General features: G+C 54.5%; 1 protein-coding gene across 1 annotated transcript in view; it reads left to right on the top strand.

The window, feature by feature from the left end:
• CD9 (CD9 molecule) overlaps positions 1 to 20,345 on the top strand; it is a 35,952-nt gene extending 15,607 nt beyond the window's left edge. Inside the window, exons 2-8 of the mRNA XM_062194752.1 lie at positions 8,354 to 8,459; positions 15,506 to 15,603; positions 16,188 to 16,262; positions 17,449 to 17,547; positions 17,688 to 17,777; positions 18,662 to 18,745; positions 19,854 to 20,345. Of these exons, the coding sequence (XP_062050736.1) occupies positions 8,354 to 8,459; positions 15,506 to 15,603; positions 16,188 to 16,262; positions 17,449 to 17,547; positions 17,688 to 17,777; positions 18,662 to 18,745; positions 19,854 to 19,919 (618 nt within the window). The 3' untranslated portion in view covers positions 19,920 to 20,345. The remainder of the gene's footprint in view (positions 1 to 8,353; positions 8,460 to 15,505; positions 15,604 to 16,187; positions 16,263 to 17,448; positions 17,548 to 17,687; positions 17,778 to 18,661; positions 18,746 to 19,853) is intronic.
• Positions 20,346 to 21,467: the final 1,122 nt, after the last annotated feature.

The raw sequence follows: 21,467 nt of genomic DNA, 5'->3' as shown, positions 1-21,467 counted from the left end.
CGATGCTGGCAGAGCTGCAGATACGGAGAACAGCAAGGCGTGGGCTTGTCATGAACTTTGGTGCTCTAAAGATTTTGTAAGCTTTTCCTCCAAGATCTCATAGTGACATCCATCACTTATAGAAAGAGAACTCTTTTTTTTTAAAAGATTTATTTATTTATTTGAGAGTCAGATTTACAGAGAGAGAGAGGAAGAGACAGGGATAAGTCTTCCATCTGCTGGTTCATTCCCCAAGTGGCCACAACAGTCAAGGCTGAGCCAGGCCAGAACCAGAAACTTCATCCTGGTTTCCCACACGGATGCAGGGGCCCAAATACCTTGGCCATGTCTGCTTTTCCCAGGCGCATTGGCAGGGAGCTGGATCCGAAGTGGAGCCTCTGGGACACAAACTGGCACCCATGTGGGATGCCGGCGTTTCAGGCAGGGACTTTACCCGCTACACCACAGTGCAGCCCCGAAAGAGAAGTGTTTGTCAGCCACCAAGTACTGTGCATGCAGCCCTGAGCAGCCTCACTCAGTATTTCTTCTGGAAAGGTCGTTGTACTGAGTCCCTTCTTGCTCTCGTGGGGAGGTGTTAGAAGATGCAAGCGAATGAGAAGCCAAGTCAGAAGGCAGATGACCCAGGAGAGGAGATATGAGTGTGTTCCCAAAATCTGTCTTTTTATTTTTTATTTCTTTTTTTAAAGATTTATTCACTTATTTGAAAGTCAGAGTTACACAGAGAGAGAAGGAGAGGCAGAGAGGGGGGAGAGAGAGAGAGAGAGAGAGAGAGAGAGAGAGAGAGATCTTCCATCCACTGGTTCACTCCCCAGTTGGCCGCAACTGCCAGAGCTGAGCCGATCTGGGGCCAGGAGCTTCTTCTGGGTCTCCCACGCAGGTGCAGGGGCCCAAGGACTTGGGCCATTTGCTACTGCTTTCCCAGGCCACCACAGAGAGCTGGATGGGAACTGGAGCAGCCTGGACTTGAGCCAGCGCCCACATGGGGTGCCAGCACTGCAGGCAGCAGCTTCACCCGCTACGCCACAGCGCCGGCCCCTAATTTTTATTTCTTTATGTGAGAGACAGATATCTTCCATCTGCTGCTTCACTGCCCAAACGTCCACAACAGCCAGGGCTAGGCCAGGCCAATGCTGTGAGCCAGGGACGTAGGCCGGGTCTCCACGTGGGTGGCAGAGACTCAGTACACTGGCAGGTGGCTGGAATCAGGCCGAGCCAGGACGGAAACCCAGGCACCCTGATAAGGAATGTGGGCGCCCCAGCAGTATCTTACCACTGTGCCAGACTCCTGGCCCCAGAAAAGTCTTGTGCAGTGACATGATCATTCCTTTCTTACAAAGGGGGACTATTTTGTCCCAAGCATGGTTAGGGCAGGGGAGATGCTAAAGTGGCTAAGAAGTTGTTCGACCTCAAGGGTCATGGGCTCCAATGAGACGTTGAGATGTGAGAGCGCAGCTGCTTTGCATTTGCTACGGGGAGACTGGTGGGGACCTCTCGGTGGGGGAAGCACAGTGGCCTAGGTGGCCACAAGGCTGTCCCTGGAGACGTGTTGTGCAGGAGGCTGACTCGGCAAGTGTTGAGGAAGAGGAGAGAGGGTTACAATGGCATCAGCTGCTGCAAGAGCCAAACGCGGGAGGACCGAGCAGAAGCCTTCGCTTGGGGCCATCTGCACGCAGCCTCTCAGAGTCACACGGACCTGTGTGAAGGCAGGAGTCGGCTTGGGAGGGGTGAGCAGTGCTGGGACTCAGGGTGTGGTTGAGCTTCAGGCTCAGGGCTTCAGGGTAAGTGCAGGGCAACAGGGCTGCTTGGTTCTTAGGGATCAAGAGATCTGCGCATGTGCTGTTGGCAAGGGGCGAGAAGGTCGCAGAGGCAGGAAGGAGGCTCTTTAATGGAGCAGGCTTCCATCTGATGCGTGCACTTGGCTTAGAATTGCTTCCTGCTCACAGGAAAGCTACAAAGAGAGAATAGAGAGTTCTCTTTCACTCCTCCCCATTTGCCGCTCCTGCATTATCCGAAGTTTCTGTGCGACGTTGTTACAGCTGAGGAAGCAGCCTGGCTGCCTTACCTTTAACCAAAGCCCAGACTTCCTCGGGTTTCGCATTTCCCGGGATCCTGTCTGGGACTCCCGGGACGGCTGTCCTGCCTCCTTCAGCGCCTCTGCTCTGTACTGCTCTCTGTCCCTCCTTGTCCCTTCATGACCTTGAGAGTTTTGAGAAGTACAGTCAAGGGTTTTGTAGCCTGGCACGTTTTTCTCCTGGCCCGTCTTCTCAGGAAAAAAAAACAGCACAAGTGAAAATTTTCCAGTAGAACAACGGGGAAAAAATATCCTTTTTTTTTCCTCCCTGCACCGTCAAATGGATGGAAACCATTTTTTGGCCAGATGGCAAAGAACTATTTCCTAACAAACACAGAATGTTTCCATTTGGCTTTTGTCGGAAACAAAAGAGGTAACCAGGCAGACTGGGCGAGGCCTCAAGCTAGGGGTGGGGCTCTGGTGGCTTCTTCCATCCCCTCCATTCTTGGTGCTCTTTGTAGGGGCCAGTGAGCGTGGTCCAGGCCTGCATATCCTACCTTTTAATCCAGGTTCTTGCCCCACACAGGGATAAGAATTCTAAGCAGAGGCACAGCCACATGCACACAGGAGAACAGGATTGATTTAGCAGTGAGAGTGAACATCCCCTCACATGTGAGTGTGGGACGCCCAGGACAAGAGACCCCCCCCACACACATCAGCCTCTTTTATGAGATAAGGGTGGTGCCTCAATTGATTAAACAAACAGGGTAGGGTCTTAGCATGCCTGAAGCTCCCTGGGATTTTTATGGCACCTCCTTGTAGAGTAGGCATCATGGCATCTCCTCCTTCCTGGTCCTAAATGAGACACAGGTGCATCCTGGGAAGGTAGGCATTTTAGATTGACAGGTGAAGGAAAAATTCTTGCAGGATTGGCAAGAATTCTAGCTCACCTAGGCCCAACTCCCCACCTGTTCACAGCGTATCAAGTAGGGTAGGGTCTGGGCATGATGTCAAAATTGCTTAGATCCTGTGATCATGACCAAAAGCCAGGCAGCAGCCATGGCAACCGTGTGGCTAACGTGACTGCCACGTGTCAATCACCTGGGAAGAAGCCATCACTTTCTTGGTCTCCCAGACCCCTTTACAGTCATCCCTCAGTATGCATGGGACATGGATTCTAGGACCCAGGCAGATGTCAAAATCCATAGATGCTCAAGGCCCGTAGTTCAGCTGGCATAGGATCTGCATAGAACCTCCACATCCTGCTGTACTCTTTAAATTCTCTAGATGACTACCATGTTGTCGCACTGCTTAGGAACTGGGGAAGGGGGAAAGTGTGTGGGGACACAGTATAGACGCAGTCATCGTGGGCCTAACTGTGTTCCAGTCAGTGGTAGGTTGAATCCGTGAACCCAGCACACACTGATACAGTGGCTATCTTCTTTTTCATGGAGGTCCATTGATAATTGACTTGGTGCCTTTTTTTTTTTTTTAAGTTTATTTTTTTTTAATCCTAATGAAGAATGGGATAGGAGAGGGAGTAGGAGATGGGATGGTTTGCAGGTGGGAGGGTGGTTATGGGTGGAAGAACTGCTATAATCCAAAAGTTATACTTTCGAAACTTATATTTCTTAAATAAAAGTTTTCTATAAAAGATAAACTTTATTATTTTTTATTATTTGAGAGGCAGAGAGATAGAGAGAGCCCTCATCCACTGGTTCACTCCCCAAATGGCAACAACAGCTAGGGTTGGGCCAGGCCAGAGCTGGGAGCCAGAGACTCCATCCAGGTCACCTACATGAGTGTCAGCCACCCAACTACTTGAGTTACCACCTGTCACCCTACAAGGCTTGTGTTAGCAGGAAGCTGGAGTCAGGAGCCAGAGCCTGATACGAGCTTGGGGACTTTGGTGTGGAATGCTCGTGTCTTAACCATTCGGCCAAATTTCTTCCATGCCCTTTTTGAGGGCTAAAGTTCTCTTTAGTCCAATGGCTAATCTGCTCCCTTTTAGCTTCTTCTCTTATTAAAGTAGCTGGGGATGAAAGCTGGGTCAGAGACAGGGGAGTCCTGAAACTCAGAAAATGAGTTCTCCCGGGGTATAGTTCAGAGCCCCTTAGGAAGCACAGCCCGCCCATCCATGGATTCTGCATGCTTCGTGGCCCTGCCACCCTAAGCTGTCATGTGCACCCTGCGACCCAGTGTCTCCTGTGGCAGAACAGAACACGGGGCAGCCAGTGGCTCACGTGATATCCCTCAGGCCAGTCAACCCAGTAACTTGGCAGGGCCCAGCGTTGTGGTGCACCCAGCCAAGCTGCTGCTTGTAACACTGGCATCCCATATCAGAGTCCCAGCTGCTCTGCTTCTGACCCAGCTACCTGCTAAGGCGCCTGGCACAAGGCGGCTATTGATGGCTCAAGTGGTTGGTCCCCTGCCACCCCTGTGGGAGACCAGGATGCCGTTCCTGGCTCCTGGCTTTGACCTGGCCCAGATATGGCTGTTGTGACCATTTGGGGAGTGAACCAACGCATGGAAGATCTCTGTGTCTCTCCCTCTGTCGTCTGCCTTTCAAATAAATAAATAAAATCTTTTCTTTTTTTAAAGGCACCTGACTCTCCCTTCCCCTCTGGTTTCTTGACCCTTCCCCCACTCTCACAGGGAGTTTTGAGGCGTGAAAGAGCGATCTCCATTATAGCTTCTTCCATTCCCCCAGGGGCAGCTGCTTCTCCTTCCTCATTGTAGCCACACTTTGTGGTGTTGGCCGCCAGGTGGCCGGATGTCAGGGTTGGGGTCCCCACTCCTGTCCCATGGCCAAGGTGAGGCCTGAGGACTTCCTTTTCTGCTGCTTCCAGCTCTCCCGTGTCCTGACCACTTCTGCACCCATGGACCAGATAGGTGACCAGACTTGCACAGCTCGCAAGCACAGCTGTCTTGTCAGTTGCAGGGGCCTTGTCCCGGTCGTAGCTGGGTCCCCTGGGGTCCTCGAAATGCAGAACTGTTCCTCCAAGACCCCCATGCGGAGCCCCCGTGCAAAGTGCACCTCTGTGGCACCTTTTGGAGCTTAGTCCTTTGGATGGGATGGGGGTGGGGCAGGAGCTTCCCTCCGCAGGGGATGGGATGAGCTGAGGGAAAATCTTTGATTGGCACCAAGCCCAGAACAGAAGGCTCCCTGAGGAGCACCACCAGGCGTTGTCTCCAGAACCAAGACAAGGGGAAGAGGGTTCAGAGCTAACCCCAATGGAGTCCAGCCTGAGGACCCTGGGCCTTGGGAGCGGCAGCCTAGCTTTCAGGTCATACACGCCGAGATCCAGCAGCCTGAGCCTTCCAGTCCCTAGGGGTGGGAAGGGATCACTTCCTGCCATAGGGGAGCGAGGTCAGGGCCTACCTTCCGCAGAGAGACCCTCTCAGCATGTGCGTGGGACGGAGCCACACCCGGGTTTCTAGCCCAGGCTGCTCCCAGCTAGGCACCAGCCCTCCCCTGCTCATGGTGGTGCTCATGGGAACTCGGAGAACCCAGAGTCTGAATGAGGGCATCTGGGCTGGGTCCAGGGTGGGAAAGACCCCTCCTTCTTCCCCATGGATTACGCCAGGAGACCTCGTCATGTCTCTCATTGATAAGAAATCCTGGCCCCCATGTGTCATTGAACCCAAAGTTCTCAGACTGTCGTTGTCCTCCTCCTCCTCTTCCTCTTCCTCTTTCATTTATTTTTGAGAGAGAGAGAGACTGCTCCCACCCACTGGTTTACTCCCCAGATGCACAAAACAACTAGAACTGGACCAGGCTCCCAGTCCAGTCTTCATGTGGGCGGCAGGGACCCAACTCCTTAAGCCGTCGCCAACTGCCTCCTGGGGTCTGCATTAGCAGTAGGCTGGAATCAGGAGCAGAGCTGGGACTCTAACCAGACACTTTGATATGGGATGCAAGCATCTTTTTTTTTTTTTTTTTGAATATTGATTTATTTGAAAGGCAGTTGGGGGTGGGGTGGCAGGGAGAGAGAGAGAGCACGCTGTATCTCCATCCATCCAACTGGTTTACTCCCCAAATGGCCCCAATGACCAGGGCTTGATCAGGCTGAAGCCTGGGCCCTGGAACTCCCATCTGAGTCTCCCACATGGGTGGCAGGGGCCCAAGCACTTGGGTCATCTTTGGCTGCTTTCCCAGGCATTAGCAGGGAGCTGGATCAGTAATGGAGCCGCCAGGACTCCAGCCCTTGACCATGTGGGGTGCCAGTGTTGCAGGAGGTGGCATAACCTGCCATACCACAACGCCAGCCCCGGATGCAGGCATATCAACTGCTCGGCCAAATAGCTGCCCCTCAGGTGCATTTTCACCGTAAAATTCCCACCCCTTCAAGCCTGACATTGTGCACTGTTCTCTTCTGCGGCCTCCAGCCACCAGGCACTTGACCTTGTGTGGTTCTAAGTGATGCTGGACCTTGCCTTCTGTAACACGGGGATCGAGAGGTCTGGGAAGGGGCTAAGTGACTGTGCAAAGGGCCGTGGGGCCGTGCTCTTGACCTTCGCGCTGCTCGGCTTATGTTGTTCTCCTAAGGCCCACTGGCACCACCTCCGTTGAAGGCAGTCTCCTTCACTGGTTAGCTGCGGGCCAAGAGGAAGGCAGGGCCCCATCCTGCCATTCCAGATGGGGAAACACTCAGCCAGCAATTGTAGGCCAGTCTGTGGAAACGCCCCTGTGATGGGGACAAATCAGCGTGCACCACTGGGGGTACAGACAAGGCTGCGGCCACCTAGGCTGGCTGGAGTTTGGGGGTGGGGGGGCTCTACTTACTCTCTCCACCCGGCACATCCCACCCACTGCCACTCAGGGAGGAACAGGGGAGGAGGAAAGAGGGCCTGTGCACACCACGGATGTTGCCAGCTCCTGGGGCAGAGAATCAAGGTCCCTGGAGAGCTGGGCTCTGCATAAGAGCCCCTCTGTTTGCGGGGGGAGGGGGATCAGCAAAACTTGGAAACCGGGCGCTGGCCCGGAGCCCACTCACTCATTCGTGCAGCCGGTCACTTCGCTGGAGGCCTGTGAGTCACTCCCCCGGCAAGCCCTGGTACGGGCGACAATGGGAGCTGGCGCTGGGGTGGGGCTTGGCAGGAGGCCGCCTCCTTGGCCTGTTCAGCGGTACAGGCTGGGATTCAGCCTTGTGAGAGGGGCAGCGAGGGGAGGCCCCAATGGGTCATTTGCTAAGCAGTGTGGTCTCCAAGGCCGGGCATCTGTGCCAGTGGTTCCATAGTGGAGTACCCACATTGCTACCTGGCTCTGCTCTCAACTCCAGCTGTCTGCTAACACAGATGGGAGGTGGTGGTGACAGCTCGAATGATTGGGCTCCTGCCACTCCCAGAGAGGCCTGAATCCTGGTTGCAGCCCCAGCCAGGGGCCGCTGCGGGCCTTTGAGGAATGATGGAAACTCACTCACCTTCTTTGTCTCTGCCTCTTAAATAAATAATTAAAAAAAAAAAAAAAAAAGAGAGTGCTGCCTGCACCCTAGATATACCCCTTGCCACCACCTCCTCTTCCCCGAGTGCTTGTCCCTCCGTCTACCCAGAAGTCACCACTGAGTTTCCGTTATCATTTGCATGCACATATTTGCATATGTATATGTGCAGTCCTACACAGAACACTGATTTTGGACCATGTTCTCCTGGCTCTTGCTTCTTTGTGTAACTTTGAGAGATGCTCTCATGATGTTGCATGTGGCTGTAGTTACTCGTTGTCACTGCTGTATTTTTTTTATCTAAAGCTTTTTTTTTCTTGTTTTCATTTATTTATTTATTTGAAAGGTAGAGTTACAGAGAGGCAGGGACAGAGAGAGAAAAGTATTCCATCCACTGGTTCCCTTTCCAAATAGTGATAACAGCCAGGGCTGGGCCAGACCAAAGCCAGGAGTGAAGAGCTTCTTCTGGTCTCCCACATGGGTGCAGGGGCCCAAGCACGTGGGCTGTTTTCCACTGCTTTCCCAGGCGCATTAGCAGGGAGCTGCATGGGAAGTGGAGCAGCCAGGGATTGAACTAGCACCCATGTGGGATGCTGTCATTGCAGACAGTGGCTCAACCTGCTATTCCACAGCTCTGACACCTGTATAGTATTCTATTACCCGTCTGTAGTCACTCTGTTGCTGCATTGCTAATAGGTGCTTGTTTCTTGCCAGCTCACAGACACTTAGAGAACCTGGGTTGATCACACACATACATACACTCCACACCGACTCCTGCTGCTGCCAGGTCCAGGAACAGAGACTGAGAAATCCCCAAATCCTTGGCAAGCCGGAAGCCTCCCCTCCTGCATCCAGGTAGCTGGTGCTCAAAACTAACGCCTGTGTCCCGTGTATCTTGCAGCTTGCCGGCATTGCTGTCCTCGCCATTGGGCTATGGCTCCGATTCGACTCTCAGACCAAGAGCATCTTCGAGCAAGATAAGAATAACAACTCTAGCTTCTACACAGGTGAGACAGAGGGCGGAGGCACTTGGTGCTTCCTCGACTTTGGAGTCTCCGTGCCGACCCTGGAACGTGGGCTTGGGAAAGACTTCTGCTCTGGCCGCATCTGCCAGTCATGTCTCTTTCAAGCTGTGTAGGTTTTTTGTTTAGCTGTGCCCCGTGCATTTGCATTTGACTGATGTGGTTTCTTTTCATGCGGGCTGCTCTGGCATTCTGGGTGGCGTCTGATGTGGAGCTGGCTCACTCTGCTTGTCCCTGATGCTGTCGCTTGCTCCTAATTACACGTCTTCTCCGGCGTCATCATTTCCGTCCTTCAGAAACCTTTGTCCCTGGGATCTGCAGTGCCAGCAGGAGGGCGAGGGCTCTTAAGCCTCCTGGAAAGCCTGGCTGGGAGTAGTAGAGGGCCGGCGTCGTGGCTCCACAGGTGAAACGCCGCCGCCATGCCGGCATCCTGTATCGCAGCACCAGTTCGAGTCCCAGCTGCTCCACTTCCAATCTTGCTTCTTGCTAATGTGCCTGGGAAAGCAGTAGAAGATGGCCCAAGTGCTTGGGCCCCTACACTCGTGTAGGAGACCTGGGTGGAATTCAAGGCTTTGGCCTAGCTTTGGCCGTTGCAGCCATTTGGGGAGTGAACCAGCAGATGGGAGCTCTCTGTGTCACTCTGCCTTTCAAATAAATAAAATAAATCTTTTTTAAAAAGTAGGAGAAGAAGAAGTAATAGGGAGAGACTCCAGGGGCTCCCTGGAGGGTAAATGCGTGATGCTTGGTTCTACTTGTTTTCTTTTCTTTTTTTTTTTTTTTTTTCAAAGATTTATTTATTTATTTGAAAGTCAGAGTTACAGAGAGAGAGGTCTCCACTCGCTGATTCACTTCCCAATGGGCCTCAACTGCCAGAGCTGTGCTGATCTGAAGCCAGGAGCCTGGAGCTTTTTCCAGGTTTCCCACATGGGTGCAGGGACCCAGGGACTTGGGTCATCTTCCACTGCCCTCCCAGGCCATAACAGAGAGCTGGATCAGAAGTGGAGCAGCAGGAACTTGAACCAGCATCCATATGGGATGCTGGCACTGCAGGTGACAGCTTTACCTGCTGCGCCACAGTGCGACTCCTCTGCTTGTTTTCAAAACTACTTTTGCTTTAGAGGAAAGAGTGCCGTCTTAAATGTGTGAAAGTTTCTCTAAAAGGAATGGGAGGGGCCGACACTGTGGCGTTGCAGTTAAAACCACTGCCTGCAGTGCCAGCATCCCATATGGGCGCCGGTTCGAGTCCAGGCTGCTCCTCTTCCGATTTATTTATTTGAAAGAGTTATACAGAGAGAGGAGAGGCAGAGAGAGAGAGAGGTCTTCCATCCAATGGTTCACTCCCCAATTGGCTGCAACAGCTGGAGCTGCGCCGATCTGAAGCCAGGAGCTTCTTCTGGGTCTCCCAGGTGGATGCAGGGGCCCAAGGTCTTGGGCCATCTTCTTACTGCTTTTCCAGGCCATAGCAGAGAGCTGGATCAGAAGAGGAGCAGCCAGGACTCAAACTGGCGCCCATATGGGATGCCGGCGCTCCAGGCCAGGGCATTAACCCGCTGTGCCACAGCGCTGGCCCCATAAATAAATCTTTAAAAAAAGGAAATGGGAGATGAAGGCCCACAAATGTAACTTCCCAGCCTTGTCCGACCCTGTGGCTCCACACCACGTGTGGATTAGGGGCAGGAAACATTTCATTTGCGAGAAGCAAGAGGAACCCCCTATTTTTAGGCTGGCGCTGTCATGCCATCAGGCTCAAAGTGTACGTCTGGTCACTTCCTTCCGCCTACCCAAGTTCTTTTTATAAAAGACGGAGAAAGTGGTCTGACCAGGGTTATCTCCCAGGGCTGGTGCTGCTGCCGCTGGCAGCCATGCCCCCTCCCCTTCCCGGCTGCACCAGGTCAGCAGGGACAAAACAGCCCATGAGGCTGCACCACACCTGAGCCCCACGCGTAGTTTTCCTGCTTTTTCTTGTTGTCAGCGAGGATTTTTTCAGCTGTGTCTTCCCTATTGTCAGAAAGAAAGTCAGGGAGAGAAGAGCATAATGTGTTAAAAAAAAAAAAAAAGAAGAAGAAGAAGAAGAAAAGAGAAGAAAGAAACAAAAAAACAACCCCTTGAGCTTTTAAGGTGCAGGTTTCCATAGCGCCCTGGTTTGTTTTAGCAACAGAGCATTCTTGTGTGCCTGCAGTAGGCCTGGAATGCCACCCTGTAGGGCCGGGGTGTGCAGCAGCCAGGGCACTGTACACAGAGGGAGACCCTCTGAGCTCTGCGCCTCGAGACACAAGGGAGCCAGGGGCTCTCCGAGATGGAGTGGACCTGCCGTGGGAATGGGTGATTTCAGGCCCAGTGTTCTCTCTCTCTCTCTTTAAATTTTTTTTTTTTCTGAATCACAGAAAAACAGAGTTCTTCCATCCACTGGTTCATTCTCCAAATGCCTGAAACAGCCAGGGCTGAGCCAGGCTGTGCCACCATGTGGGTGGCAGGGACCCAAAGTCCTTTAATTGTCACCTGCTGCCTCCCAAGGTGTGCATCAGCAGGAAGCCAGAGTCAAAGCAGAGCTAGGACTCGGGCCCAGGCACTCAGGTAGGGGATGTAGGTGGCCCACGCCATGTCTTCACCACGGCTCTGTATGCTCACCTGAGTTTTCTAAGTCAGAGCCCCCCAGCCTCCCCACGTGTCTCCCAGAAAAGACACTGCATCTGTCATTGTTCTGGTCACTCCTCATAGTCGAGTTTTTTCTCTCTGGTTACCCAGAGTGCCTTGCTGCATTTGCATCTTTAGATGTGGGAGCGAAGGCTCTCACCAAGAAGTCGATGGGGCTGGGGGGAGGCAGCAGCACTTGCAAGTCTTCCTGTGATATAATTCAGTCCTCGTGGCTCTGCAAGGAGCCTCCACGGATGAAGAAAGCATCCTAGAGCTGCTAAGACGCGTGCATGTCTGGCTCACCCCTGGACAAGCAGGGCTGGGATTGGAGCGGCAGGCCCTGGAAGCTGTGTCTGGCATCTGTGCCGTGTTTGGTGGGGCGTCTCCCTGGGGAGGAGTGGCCAGGGCTTGCACTGACTGACGGTTCCCCATTGTGAGGCAGGGTGGGCCTCTCTTGGCCTTTGGACTTCGCCCAGATTGCACTCAGGGAAGAGCAGTCCCAGCCAGCAGGTGATGGGCGGAGAGCCGTGCAAGGTGGCAGCAGAGTGATGAGCATGTGTTTGCAGGGGCCTGGACCCTCAAAAGATCAGATCCTGTGGGCATTGCAGCCCCCCCCTCCCCAAGTGGTCAGTACTTCTACCTGAAGCCACCAGGAGGGTGACCTGGAGGCACAATTGCAGAGACCCAGCAATGCCAGGCTGGGGGCTAGTGGCCACTGCCCCCCTCTAGTGCAGACCCTGTGCAGCGACCCCTGCTGGGCAGGAGCTCCTGCGTGCAGGAGGCCTGGGGAATGGGGGTGATGCAAGTGACCCTGGGACAGCAGCAAGCTGAGCAGCCACGTGGGTCCGTTCCGCCTGGGAAACCGAATAATGGTCGGCCGTGGGCAGAGGGCCAGCAAGGCCTCTCCCTGTGTCCCTTTTCCCCACTGAGCAGTGAACTCAGCCTTTTGTGTTGACCCCTAGCCCTCCTCCCAGCATGTGAGCTTGGAGTGCCAGCCACACCCTGGCTGCCATTCCTGACATCATGGGGTGACCGTCCCTTGCACTCGGTCCCTGTCTGCAGAGCAAGCCACAGGCCAGTCTTGACCACACAGCTGGCTCTGGGGGAAACCCTGAACAAACCAGGGCTGTCATGCAGTGAGGGCCACAGCTTGCAAAGCAGATACCGTGAGCAACCAGGCAGAGAAGCAAGCGAAACTTCCTGTCGTCTTCATAGTCGACAGCGAGTCCAGACCAGCTGACAGCCTTATATGGGCCTTCTCACCAGTCTGGGTCCTGGGAGCCTCAGCGGTCAGCAGTATCTGTAATCCCAGGCTGCAGACATGTTGGGAGCTCCGTTTTCTTGGTCCTAGGCCAGCAGCCCTTATTAACTCCTTGATGGCCTTCCAGAATCAGGTGCAGAGGGGGCCTCATCCAGCCAGCATGAACGTCCCCCTGGGTGCACCAGCCATCAGCCAGCCGGCCCCGCGGTTCCAGCTTGCCTGGGGCAGTCCGTTTTCATTGCTCCGTGCCTCGATTTCGCCATCCTGAAACCCGGGCAGCTGACACAGCGACACCTCCCCGAGGCCGAGGGCTGCTCTGTTTGGCAATCGGAATGGCACCGTGGTGCTTATTCATGAGGACAGCCATCCATGATAGAGAGAGGAGCCAAGAGAGGGCCACTGCGGGCAGAGTTGGGGTTCCTTTGGACCCCCGAGTGAGTTACCTGCAGGTGTCGTTCTGTACCCAGACAGGTGTACAGGATGGACTTGGGCCAGTGACAGGAGGCTGCTGAGTCCCGTGGAGCTCAGAGCGCTGTGTTTCCTGTGTCAGGGACACCCCCAGCGTATACTGCTGTCACTCAGTGTTTTTTTTTTTTTTTTTTTTTTGACAGGCAGAGTGGACAGAGAGAGAGACAGAGAGAAAGGTCTTCCTTTTGCCGTTGGTTCACCCTCCAATGGCCGCCGCGGTAGCGCGCTGCGGCCGGCGCACCGCGCTGTTCCGATGGCAGGAGCCAGGTGCTTCTCCTGGTCTCCCATGGGGTGCAGGACCCAAGGACTTGGGCCATCCTCCACTGCACTCCCTAGCCACAGCAGAGAGCTGGCCTGGAAGAAGGGCAACCGGGACAGGATCGGTGCCCCGACCGGGACTAGAACCCGGTGTGCCGGCACCGCAAGGCGGAGGATTAGCCTAGTGAGCCGCGGCGCCGGCCACTCAGTGGTTTTTGTTTTTTGTTTTGTTTTTTACTAGCCCTATAATGTCATCCTGCAAAAGGCAGAGTAAACAGCCCTTAAGCGAATTAATACGGAAATGGTAGAGAAGGCTCTGTGACGAATCACTTTTTCCATGAGTCAGACAGAACGCGACGTCCCCTGCTTTTATACGGGGCAGCGCTCTGTCATGTGTCATCGCCAGCCCTTGCTAACAAGCTGGGGTGTAGGCCGGGAGTGGCCTTGCGCGAGGGGAGCACCCGAGGCCCACAGTGGTTCCCTGACCTCCTGGCAGGCCAACCTGAGGCAGGGGCTGTCTGATGTCTTTCCCCAACAGGAAGGGCTGGTGCACGGCCCGGGCGAGCCTCAACTTGGGAACCTCCCTCTGCGGGTCGCCGGGTTTGTGCACGGGATTGGGATTTACAGACAACATGTCTGTCCGTGCACTCCCACTCGACTGTTTCCCACGCTTGTAAATCTGATGATCTGACACCCCGGCCGTGGAGCTCCAACCAGTGGCCTCCTCCTTCCATGTCTTACCCCGCTGAGATGGGAGAAACCTGGGCCGTCCAGTGGCCTGCACCCCCTTGCAAGAGCCATCCCTTCTCCCCGGTGCCCTGTACTTGGGCCGTACCGCCTCTCAGGGTCCAGCCCACAGTCCCACGGTGTCTGACGGCCGAGGAGGATGGGACTTGAGGACAAGCAACGTTTTGTCCCTCTGCCCAGTCTGGGCCAGGCATGCCCAGGAACAATGCCCACATTCATGCGGCATGGAGTCGGCCAGGCCCACGTGACGTGCTGTCACGGCAGATGTGGGGGAGAGGGAGAGGCACAAGCACTCCCTGTGTGCATTTTGCCCTGCACTGCCCAGGAGCTGCAGCTGCAGGCGGGCTGCACACTCTGCTGCCTGCACGGCCTCGGCCCCGTGCGGGAGGGTACTTGGGGACGGTGAAGTCACTGCCACCTGCCCAGAGTGCTCTGGCTCTGGCTCTCTCCCGCTCTGGGTCTCCTTTTCAGCCCCTGATCGGGGAAATCTCTCTGATGCCAGGTAGAGGGCAGGAAGGAGAGAGCGGTGATTGTCATTGTCACCGGGAGTTTGTGTGACAGCGATGCACAGCAGCTGGCGTTTGCTGTCACGCACAGATTGCACCACTCGGGGCTTCACAGGCGTTGGTCCCATCCCTGTGTGGTGGACAGGAAACAGGTGCACAGAGAGGTGACGTGGCCTGCCCAGCGTCACAGAGCTGGCCTTGAGACCCAGGCGTTCTGGGCTTCCGAGCCGGTGCTCTCGCCATGCAGGCCTCAACAATGACACTGGGACTTCTCTGCCGGCGTCCCCTTGGGGCCTTTGGGGTGGGGGCCCATGCGACAGCGTAGTCCCCGCAGACCCTGCAGCCGGCTGTGACGTCTCAAGGGTGTAACCACAGGATGGGCCCCTCTGGCCTTCCCTTGGCATGCTGTGGAATGCAAGTGGCCAGGCTGTTCCGCATCCTGGAATTTGCCTGGATTGGGTCTAGGCGGGAGTCATAGAACCCACTACCTTTACTCTCCCCTTGCCTATCAGCTGCTCAGATTGGAGACATAAATGGTGTTGCTCCCCTCCCCTTGGTGCAGCTATGGGGTTCTTTTGAGATTTCCCTAGCAACCAAACTTTGTACTGGTAAGGAAATTGAGGCCCCAGAGAGGGACAGTGTCTTACGCAAGGCCACACAGCAGGTAGGAGCAGTGCCAGGACCAGAACAGAGGCCTTCGACCCTCAGATCCTTTGCCAGCGTGTGCATGGAGGGTAGGCGTCTCAGTGTGTGTAGCCCCTTCCTTCTGGTACCTTGCTCTGAGAGCCTTCTCCCCAGAGGCCAGGGGGAGGCTCAAAGAGGCAGGCAGTGCATCCCAGCTTGCAGGGTCTCTTGGCCTGCTTGAATGGAGTCATCTGGCTGGGAGTGCTGGACTGGACCGGTTTGTGGCTTGAGCAGGGTTCCCATGGGTATTCTTTGTCCTCACAGAACTTTCCAGAAAGACTGAGGCTTCTGTAGGAGCATAGGCTTGATGAAGCAGGGTCCTGGAAGACAGACCGGTGGGAAGGAGACAGGGGCTGGGGTGGAGGGGAGGGGGTGGGGCAGTGGGGCGGCACAGGGGAAAGGAAGTGCAGGGTGGGTCTGGGCCTCCAAACCCGGGTCTCCCTGGTCACGTGCTTCTCCTCCGTCTTCCCCAGGAGTCTACATTCTGATCGGAGCCGGGGCCCTCATGATGCTGGTGGGTTTCCTGGGCTGCTGTGGGGCCGTGCAGGAGTCCCAGTGCATGCTGGGATTGGTGAGTGCCCCCTCTGTGTTCCCCTCATCCTCTGACACATGCTCCCTGTCCCCTGCGCGGTCCCCTGGAGCAGCCGGAACGGGTACGGTGCAGAGGGGACCTGGCGGGCCTGGGCTGTCCTCAGCCTCCCCTGCACCCCAGCCCCCTGGCCCAGGGCCCCGCCCCTTCCTTCCTAGACCTGTGGCTTCCCTGCCTGCAGGCAGCTCAGTGCCAGGACTTCATGCTCTCCTTTCTCGAAGAGCACGTTTGCTTTTTTTCCCTGAATCCACAGGTACTTCCGCCTTCTCTCCTGCTCCTCACATGGTCTAGGGCCATCCCCCCGCTCCCAGCAAGGGTGTCGACTCCCTCAGCGGGCCCAGTTTGGGCTCTGCTCACTGCCTCTTGCCCAATCCCCTGCACGCACCCACGTGGGCACCTTCTCCTGCTCAGCTCACTCCTCGCCCCAGCCTAACTGCGCCTGTCCAGCCTTCTAGACTGTCCCTTGGTCCCCCAAGAGCTCTTGTCCCTCTTTGTCCTGACACCCCTTGATGTCCCGCATGGGCGGCAGGGGCCGGACCTCACCCTGGCGCCTTCTTGCCTTCCAGTTCTTCGGCTTCCTGCTGGTGATATTTGCCATCGAAATCGCCGCGGCCATCTGGGGCTATTCTCACAAAGACGAGGTAGGTTTTTCCTGGAAGGTCTCTTGGGTCCTGCCTTGGTCTGTATTTGTGAGTTGGGGGATGGGGGTGAGAGGGTGGAAGGGGGTCCTGGCTGGTCAGAACTGGAGCTGTGCCAGCCACAAAGCTGGCACATAGTAGGTGCAGATGTTCTGCACTCTGGGGTGTGTCTGTCTGTTTGTCTCACACCTTAATAGCCCTTTGCCCAACTCCTGGAAAGGTAGCCAAGGAGTCGTGGTTTGCAGTGGGTTCCCTACCCCTGCTTCTCCCTCGCCCCTCAAGGTTGTGTGTTCCTCCAGGTGCTCAGATGCCCCAGCTTTGGTTCCCGCTTCCAGGAGCTTTGTCATCTAGCGTGGGAAAAGGCACACACTTGACACATGTCCTTGAAGCGATTCAAGTGTCCAGAAACACCAAAGGATTGAAAGGGGGCGGGGAGGGGAGGCAGGACTGGCTCTGTGCTTGAATGTGAGCTAGGATTTCAGGAGACAGCTGTGGAAGCCCCTGGAGGGGTCGGAGCATGGCTGAGCGTGGACTTCCTTGGGGAGCATTGGAGGCCAAAGAATAAAGGCTGCGACCGCAGCAATAGGAAGGGATGATTCCAGGTGTTGGGAAGATGTGGCATGTTGGTCTGTCACTGGGGCGTGGCTGAGGGTCACGGGGACAGACGTGCATTACAGGGATGCACTGGGTACGAGAGGACAGGAACGTGTCCCCGGGGTGATGTCATCGTCCTCGCTTCTGGCAGGCTTTGAAGACATCCCAGGCAGGGTCTCCAAGGCCCCCTGTAACATACATGGTGCAGGGACTGTGAAATTCTCCTGCCCGGTGCATCCAGGAACACCCGTGCAGAGAGATGTAAAAATCACACCTAACTGGTGAGGCAAAACAAGAGGGAGTTAAATTCTGTTATCTTGAGAGATTCGGTTTAGTCACCAGGCAGAGAGGCAAAGAGCCTAGTGGAGCTTATGGGACCCACCCAGGGTGCAAAAGAAAAGGAAGAATGGCCAGTGGCTGGGACACGTCCCTAAAAAACAAGAGAGGAGGTGGCAGGTGCCACAGAGGCCCCAAGAGAGGTGCCTGCTCGGTGGCATGGTCCGTGCATGGGAGTTCACTGGCTCAGAATGTGAAGAGCGTGAACACTGTGGGACAGGATGAGGATGTCTGTGCCGCCCTTGTCTGCCCATCGCAGGTGATCAAGGAAGTCCAGGAGTTCTACAAGGACACCTACAACAAGCTGAAAAACAAGGACGAGCCGCAGCGAGAGACGCTGAAAGCCATCCACTACGCGGTACGTCTCGTCCGCACAAAGGGCCCCCGGCACCTGCTGGCCGCGCTGCCCAGTGCACCTGCACATGGGGTCCCTGGGGCAGCAGACGGGCACATGTGTTTAACCTCTTTCTCCTCCCCATTCCTGCGCGCTCTCTGCAGCTGGACTGCTGTGGCATGGCTGGCGGTGTGGAGCAGTTTATCTCGGACATCTGCCCCAAAAAGGACATCTTGGAGAGCATCCAGGTTAAGGTAAACTGGAGAGCAGCCCCCAGCACCCCTGCCCTGGGCAGACCCCTCAAGGGGAGGAATGAGATTGGCCATCTCGTTCTGGGAGGTTGGGTACCAGCCCCTCGTAAATGTCCCTTGCACCTGTGTAAGCGTCCCAGGGTGACCTGCTCATTTCTGCCTTGCCCTGGGCCTGCCTGGCTCCTCCATGGCAGTGAAACACGAGGCAGACCTGGAGAAAACAAGCCGGCATGGCCCACTGATACCCCAGGCTCAAGCTTGGAAGACCAGGCACAGCTCTGAGTCCTCCACTCCTGCTTTTTATTTATTTGTTAATGTTTTAAAATTTGTATTCATTTGAAACACACACACAGAGCTCCTGGTTCACTTGCAAATGCCCACGATGGCCAGTGATGAAGCCAGAAATTCAGTCCAGGTCTCCCATGTGGGTGGCAAGGACCCAGTTACTTGAGCCATCCCTGTTGCCTCCCTGGGTCTGCATTTGCAAGATGCTGGAGTCAGGAGCCAGAGCCAAGTGTCAAACCCAGGCACTCCCACGAGAGATGCAGGCATCTTGACCACTTGGCCAAACGCCTGCCCCAGCTGCTCTTTAGACTTCATAAATACTCCTGATTGTGAGTTCATGCACGTATTCCGGAAGACTGAAAACATACCCTACAAGCGTATTAGAAATAGACCCGCAAGCGAGGCCCACCCTCTCTGCTCCAGGATGACTTGCCCAGGTTTCAGGAGCCCACCTCCCACATCCTCTCAGTCCCTCTTCCCTCCCAACCAGCCAGGGATCTCCTGTCCCTGAATGTCCTGGAGTAAGACAGGTGCTGTGGGCAGGAGGTGGTACCCTTGGAGTGGGGACTGTGTGTGACCTGGGTCTCTTTTGCCTCCCTAAGTCCTGTCCTGAGGCCATCAAAGAGGTCTTCGACAACAAATTCCACGTCATCGGCGCTGTGGGCATTGGCATTGCCGTAGTGATGGTGAGTGGCGGGCCTGGGGCAGGGCTGCTGGTCCCTCTTGGTCTTGGTCCTGGTCCTGTTCATTGAGCACATGCTCTGGCCTGGCATTGTTTTCGGAGCTGTACGTTTGTCAATGCATTTAACTCTCGCCATGCCTGCTAAGTAGGGACCACTGGTGTCTCTACTGTACGGCTAGGAACTGGAGAGAGGACGGAAAGGTTATTCAGAGCCTCCCAGCCTCCCAGCTCAGCAGTGACGCATTCCAGATTTGAACTCTGTCTCCAGAGTACCCACTCTCTTCTCCATTAGGGCTCTAGGGCTCTTTTTTTCTTTTTTTCTTATTTCTTTAGAGAAAGAACACTCCCATCCACTAGTTCATTCCCCAGTGCCTACAAAGACTAGCACTTGGCCAGGCCAAAGCCAGGAAGCAGGAACTTACTTAACCCAGCTCTCCCACATGGATGGCAGGGATAGATCTACTTAAGCGCTGTCAGGAATCTGAAATCAGGGGTGTAGCCAAGACCAATATGGAACATGAGCACGGGCATCGCACCTGTGGAACCAGGCTTGTGTTCTCAGCCCCTAGGAAGCCTCCAGGACCAACCAGTTCCTTGGGGTCCCCTGGCCCCTCCCCATGAGGGATAACAAGAGGCCATTGGGGGACCCACGTGTCCCCAGGGTGGCCTGGCTCACTGACGCCCGGGGGCCTTTTCCCTTGGCCTTCCTCTGGACCACTCAGAAGAGAGCGCGGCTTCCTTTCCTCTTTCCTCCCCTTGAGTGAACCCCTCATCTGCATCTAGGACAGGCTTGAAGCAGCTCTCAGCGAAGAACCTAACAGTCCTTTTAAAACAGAATATTATTAAACACAGACACACACACACACAAAGAAGCCAAAGTACTAGCCTGTATGGCCTATTACAGTACCTGGAATTTGAGCATTAAATTTAGCTCTGGGTTTGTTTACCCTGCCCTGAGCCTTCTCCAGGGAAGGTGCTTATGGGTTACTGACGCTGTAGACTCAGACTCCCACACAGCTGGCAGTCCTCGCATTGTCCCGCCTGCCTCTCGCCTCCATCAGTGCCTTGGGCTCAGGGGCTCACAGCCACCGCCTGTCCACCCTGTCTTCCAGATATTCGGCATGATCTTCAGTATGATCCTGTGCTGTGCCATCCGCAGGAGCCGGGAGATGGTCTAGAGTCAGCGTGTACCCCTGAGCAGGAAGGTGTACCCCTCAAGATTCTTGGGTTGGGTTTGGTTTTGTTTGTGGGTTTTTGGCTCTGCCACTAACTTTAGTATCCATTCTGCATTTCTAAACAAAATGAGTTATCCCATGTTTGTCTTCTTAATGCTTTATTCAACATTGATATTTGTGGTCGAGGGATTTGGGGATTTGGTTTGCTTCAGTTCATATTTTTGGGGGTTGTTTGTTTTTGCTTGTTGTATTAAGCAGAAATCCTGCAATGAAAGGTACTATATTTGCTAGACTCTAGACAAAAGATACTGTATATAAAGAGAATTTTTTTTGTCTTTAAGTAGATAAAAAAAAAAGTCTATCACATTTAATCAAGTTGTAACTTATATTGAAGACAATTTGATACATAATAAAAGATTACGACAATATCCTGGACTGGTTTCTGGTCTTTGCTGGCTTTGGCTTCCTTTGTAGAGCTGTTTAGTGTTTAAATGTCTTTCAACTGCTATTGACTCTGACGTTTTAGGAAAAGAGGGCTGGAAGGCCGCTCTCCCTACTTCACTAATGAAGAAAGACAGATTTTGATCTGGAGTCACATGGTTGTTGGGAGAAGAGTCAGTGCTAGAACCAAGTCCCTAGACCCCATCATTCTGCTGGATCTTATATCTTTTTATTAAAAAAATAAAATTTATTTTATTTATTTGGAAGCACACCAGAGAGAGAGAGAGACAGAGAGATCTTCTATTCTCTGTTTTACTCCTCAAATGACTGCAATGGCCAGGGCTGGGCTGGGCAGAAACCAGGAGCCTAGAACTCCATCCAGGTCTCCCATATAGGTGGCAGGGACTCAAGGCCTTGGGCCATCTTCTGCCTTCCCAGGCACATCAGCAGAGAGCTGGATCTGAAGTGGACAGCCAGGATTTGAACCAGCACTCATATAGGAAGCCAACATCACTGGCAGTAGCTTAACCTGCAGCGCCACAGCACTGGCTCCCCTAGTTGTTGCATCCTCAGAACAAAAGGTGCATGAGAGTCTCATGATGCCTGGGGGTTTTCATCCCTACTGTGTGCCCAGCACCTGGGACCAAGTGCCTGGTGGACAGCAGATGCTCTGTATTTTTCCATCCATCCATCCATATGTGTTCATTGAATGAATACACAAATGTGTGCCCATCAGAGTTTATTCAGAGAAGCCGTTTGCTCTAGGGATTCCACCTTAGACAGTCGCTGGAGGTGGTGAAACAGTGTCTGTAAAGTTGTTACCCCTGTGGAGCCAGGCAGAGCAAATGGGTGTAAAGTGGAGGCGTGCAGGAGCCAGCTGGAACCCCAGGCACAAGCCGGCAGCCCTGAAAGCAAATCCATGGCAGTTGTCATGTTCTGGTGCCGAGGGCATGGAGCCGACGGAGACCAGCGCCCTCTGCAGTGACGCTGGATGGCGCCTGGCCTGGGAGTAGGAGAAGCTGCCATGGGTCAGCAGAGCAGCGACCATCCGTGTGAGCTGCACAAAGCCTGCTGCTTCATCTCCCTCCTGCACACCTCGCATGTGGGTCT

The sequence above is a fragment of the Lepus europaeus genome, chromosome 6, assembly GCF_033115175.1.
Source record: "Lepus europaeus isolate LE1 chromosome 6, mLepTim1.pri, whole genome shotgun sequence".
In the NCBI taxonomy this organism is placed as follows: Eukaryota; Metazoa; Chordata; class Mammalia; order Lagomorpha; family Leporidae; genus Lepus; species Lepus europaeus.
Note: the sequence above shows the minus strand (reverse complement) of the source record. Positions and strands in the feature narration are given on the sequence as shown.